The sequence below is a fragment of the Euprymna scolopes genome, chromosome 38 (genome assembly GCF_053919585.1).
Source record: "Euprymna scolopes isolate OS-2025 chromosome 38, ASM5391958v1, whole genome shotgun sequence".
NCBI lineage: Eukaryota > Metazoa > Mollusca > Cephalopoda > Sepiida > Sepiolidae > Euprymna > Euprymna scolopes.
Genome location: NC_136519.1, coordinates 13917076 through 13921820, shown reverse-complemented (window position 1 = coordinate 13921820; position 4745 = coordinate 13917076). Strand labels below are relative to the sequence as shown.

Sequence of the window (4745 nt, the reverse complement as noted above, 5' to 3'; positions counted from 1 at the left end):
AAGTAACTACCTATGTGGCCCAACTCCGAGTTTTTTCAGGGTTGTTTCCCTTTGATTAGACTGCCTATCAGAGCTAACTAGTTCTATCTACCTGAATTTGGAATGAAAATTTCCTTTTCCTGGTTTAGCAACCTATAATGGCTCCCGAATAGAGTCTAACCATAATTCACTCCATATTGTTTTATTTGTTGTTGTCAAAAACACACAAAGTGTATAAGAGTGTTAAAATGACACAATATATAAAATTGAAACTGTTTTCGTTTTTTGATATTGTTTTGTTTTGCTATTCAAGGCATAGTAAAAACTACGAGAGAAACATTTACTTATAGAAAGTAAACATTCCCAACTTAAAAAGCGATACGTTCCTCTATCGATCCGTTTCAAAAATAAAATATTCTTATTGTGGTTTTCGTTTTTTGCTTTTATTTTATTTTGTTTTGTTATCGGCGGCATATTAAAAAATATGAGAGACACGTCTTATTTAAGGTAAACCCTCTCAAATGAAAAAGCGATGCGTTCCTCTATCGATCCGTTTCTAAAATAAAATACTGTTGCTGCAGTTTTCGTGTTTTGTTTTGTTATTTAAGATAAATACTCCTAACTGGGTTCAAATTTGATAAATTCGCAGGCCACTCCATCTTCCGTAGCCCAGAGAAGCCCAGTTGTTGTAAGCACTATTTGCTTTTGTTTGCTGCTTGCGAGGGAACATTATCCTGCATAAAAATAATGATTCTTCTGAACATCAACTTTTGCTTCTTCAGCCATGGTGCAAAGTGGTCCTTCAGAAAAGCTATGTAAGCATTTGACGTCACTTTTACGCCTTATGGGACTCTTTATGGGCCAACATAAGTACCTATCCCAGCCAAAATTATTATTCCACCACCACCTTGTTGGCGCCTTAAACACTGATGACGATGTCGTCCATCCAGGATCTATCCCTTGCTCCAGCCATCTGGGCCACCAAGAGTGACACGCACTTCATCCGTGAACAAAACTCTGGAAAAATACGTAATCTGCCCATTTCAATCGGTTTTGTATGTGATGTTGCTTTAATGGAGGCTTTGTCACAGGTTTAACAGACTTTGGCCACTTATTTCAGGAGGCGATATCGAGTACGTTTTCAGACATTCTTCAATCCAGTTTGGTCAAAGACTTCTCGACTTCTCTGGACAGGTTTCTTAACAACATCACGTGTAATGTGGAGTAGAGAACGGCGTGAAACAACTCTAGATTTAACTTAATCAGCTCTCTTCCGTACCTTTGTAGGGTTATTGATAAAGTTCTTCACAGTTGTCCAATCTAAACGAATTCAAAGTCCAAGGCACAGGAAATCGGTTCGATCAGTACACACACAAACACGGTGACACGCCACCAACACGATCCAGCGTACACAATTACCAACCAGCCGTTCTTTCCTGTCGCCTTGCCTTCCAAAACGACCTGAATTTATAGTTGTCGAAGACCAACTGATTTGCATATATGCACGAGATTTTGCGGGAGTTTCCGAGATCATACCATTACAAAACGCCGTCGGCGCCATGTTGGAATTCTTTTCCTATCCTAGCTTCGCAGCGATGACAAAGCACACACGCACACCTAGGTCGGTTGAACGGTAAGCCCTCATTTTCACAGCTTTCGCCCCCCCCTGATATCATTATCACAGAGGGGGCAGGGAGGCGGCGACAATGGGCTTGAACTGCCCGCTAGAAAAAGCGGTGCCGTTGTCGGTCAGTATTTCGGGAGGAGGGCCACGCTCAAGGAAGACACTTTCCAGTTCCCGGACAACGGCGGACGCGTCCTGTCGGCGAAGTGGCCGCCACAACGCAAACATAGACGGTCCACAGTCAATCATCGTCAAAAAATCCCCGCCGTTGTGGTGGGTCACGTCCACCGCGAGCCTGTCCCAATTGTTCTTTACGCTCAGTTTTCCCTTCTTCCACCGGGCAGGTGCCGGATCGATCGACTTGCTGGTTTCACAACTCCTCACCACTGATTCTACCTCCTTCCTTGACACACAGGGGTCGACCAGTCTAGCGAAGTAGAGAGTTCGGTTTACACCGGGGTGCCCACTCAGGCAATGGACGTCAGCAACATGGTCTGGTTTGAATCGACGCCCCACCACGGCGCAGTTAACAGGTACCGGTTCTTCCATTTCTTTCGGCAGGTCCAGCCAACGGCGCGGCACTCTGATCAGCCGATCCGCGCGATTCTGACAGGACTGTACTAGCGTCACATCCACGACCAGGTTGTATTCCTTGATGGTTCCGGTTAGGGTAGCAAGCCGCCTCCGTATGAACATTTCGCCTGATGCCTTCGTCGCCAATCGTACCTTTCCACTCAAGGCATCGGTCGTCCACCGATACACACATGTGGAGTCTGTAACGATGTGCAGAACTCTGGCTTGCCACTGTAGCGCCAGGTTGACCCCCTTCACTGTGGCATCGAGTTCAGACAGGTTGATGTACCTGGCGTCATTTTCTGGCCGAAGCCAGCAGGCATCTTCCACGATAGATCCGTTGACCACCAGAGCAACACCGAGGGCGAACGAGCTGGTGTCCACCCAAACCGTAAACTCGCTCCCGTCGACGCACCATTTCCCTCGCACCGGATCGTCCCCGGAGACTCTGGCCAAGGTCTCTTCTAGCATTTTCCGCAGGGCGGGGTCGCGCAGCTCATCGTCCCACCCGTTTGACATGAAAGTCGATCGTCGCTTTATGACCGTAACCGCCACCCGGAGCCACCCACACACGTGGAAGTGGCCCACCAGTTTCCCACAGATGGAGAAGACGCACCGACGCGTGACGCTAGTTGTGACTTCTGGGACGTCACCACCTCTTTCCCAGCGGAGTCCGTCCGCGCTGCCGCTCACGTGCAGGCCAAGCACCTTCGTCCCATCTCGCAGTCGCTCCGGCTCCTTGCACGTTAGCCCGAAGCTTTCGAAGTGTTCTTTAACCTTCTGTGCAGGCATGAGGCTCTCGTTCACGTAGATGTCATCGATATATTACGATGTCGTTTGTTGCTCGACTTCGTCCTGACGGCAAATCGCCTGCATGATTGCCGTCATGATGTTTGGGGCCACGTTCAGACCAAACCCTAGCCTTGTCAAGTAATAACGTGCCCCTTTAATCTTGACCGTCTGGTACGGCCACAGCGATTTTTCGACGCGTATCTGCAAGTAAGCTCTTCGCAAATCCAATATTGCTGCGTCCGCCCCTTGTTGCCGCCAGTCTCTCAGTTTGTGTGCACAGACGTCTGCACCCGCCGTGTGCGGGTCAACGTGCTCGTTGAGTTCCCGGTAGTCCATGACGGGTCGGACTTTTTGTTTGTTCTCCTGCCTGATAGCCATCAGGAGAATCAACCCCTTTGGGGGCCCAAGTTCGTCTTCCGGGTACGGGACCTGCCAACCATTGGCCTTCCAAACCTGGAGCTCTGCCTCGTACTGCCCCCTAAGATGTGCGGGAGGAGGATACTCCGCCAGCCGATTCCGCAGGGATACTGGTGGCTGGTCACCACCCCACTTCCAGGACACGGTCCAGGCGTTCGTGCCCCTGTCGTATTTTGCGTGGAAGTCGGGTTCATCAAGAGTGATGGCTGCGCAGACCGGTGTCTCAAGTTGGGAGAACCTTACATCACTGCGCCGTTTATGGTGATTCCGCCCAGCCGTGTAATGGAATCTATTCCAAGAAGAAGGTCGTACCCCAGTAGATCCCCGTCGACGACCAAGGCCTTCACAGCCACCGGGGGGCCACTGCCAATGATTACGTAGACCTCGCTCACCCCACTACACATCAGCGAATCTCTGCCAACGGTTAGTACCGGGATCTTCCGCTCCTTCCATGCGGTGCAACATCCCTTGCGTATCAGGGTTTGGGTGCACACGGTATCAACCAGCGCTGAGCGTTTGCGCTCTTCAACATCCACGATTACTTCAGGGAGCGCCTTTTTCACAGCCGCTTTGGGGAGGGTTTTGGCGCCGCGGCTTCCTCCCCCTGCTCGTTTCCCAGACACGCCCGAGCTTAATGGCCTGGCTTGCCGCAACGGTAACAACGCATCCGCTTCCGTGCTCCATAATCCGGGGCGCGCTTCGCGTCACTCCTACAATCCCTGGCGAAGTGGTTGGAGCCGCCACATTTATAGCATCGTCGGCCATCTAGAGGCGATTTCAATGCCTCAACTGCCGCCGAGACTGGCTCCTCGTCGTCCTTCATGATGTTTCGGGCTCTAGCCAATAGCTCCTCTAATCCAAGCTCATTGAGCCTCGATGACGCCCGCAGCAGTCGACTGGCGCTTTCCGGGAGCCCAGACAGGAAGGCGCACGCCAGTATACGGTCGCTTGCACCCCTGAAGGGGGCGGCAAGCTTCTTCAGGTCGGCCAGATAGACATCCACCGTCTCCCCTGGCCCAAGCCGTCGTCCAGAAAATTACCGCCAGGCAACAAAAGGGTCATCTTCAAATGCTCCGTACAACGCCTCTTTAATTTGTTCCATAATCGCGTCATCCCCGAGCTGCTGATATACGGCATAGGCCCTCTTGGTGAGCCTAAGCGGAATGACTATAGCTGGGTCCTTTATCTTGCACAACCGGCAAACGCGTTCGGCTTTCTCTAGCCATTCAACCACCGAAGGTCCGTCCAGGGAGCCGTCAAATTCTGGGATCAATTTCAGGTCGAACTTGTCCATACCGGAGATATCCGCCGAAATAGCTTGAAGTTGAAGTCCAATCTACACAAATTCAAAGTCCAAGGC

At 50.8% G+C, this 4745-nt stretch overlaps 1 protein-coding gene across 1 annotated transcript; it reads right to left on the bottom strand.

Annotated features, from left to right (window-relative positions):
* Nucleotides 1-1657: 1657 nt before the first annotated feature.
* On the bottom strand, nucleotides 1658-2968 carry LOC145263028 (uncharacterized). Its single transcript, XM_080119860.1, has one exon. The coding sequence runs from the start codon at nucleotides 2966-2968 to the stop codon at nucleotides 1658-1660; it is 1311 nt and encodes a 436-aa protein (XP_079975986.1).
* Between the last annotated feature and the right edge of the window lie 1777 nt (nucleotides 2969-4745).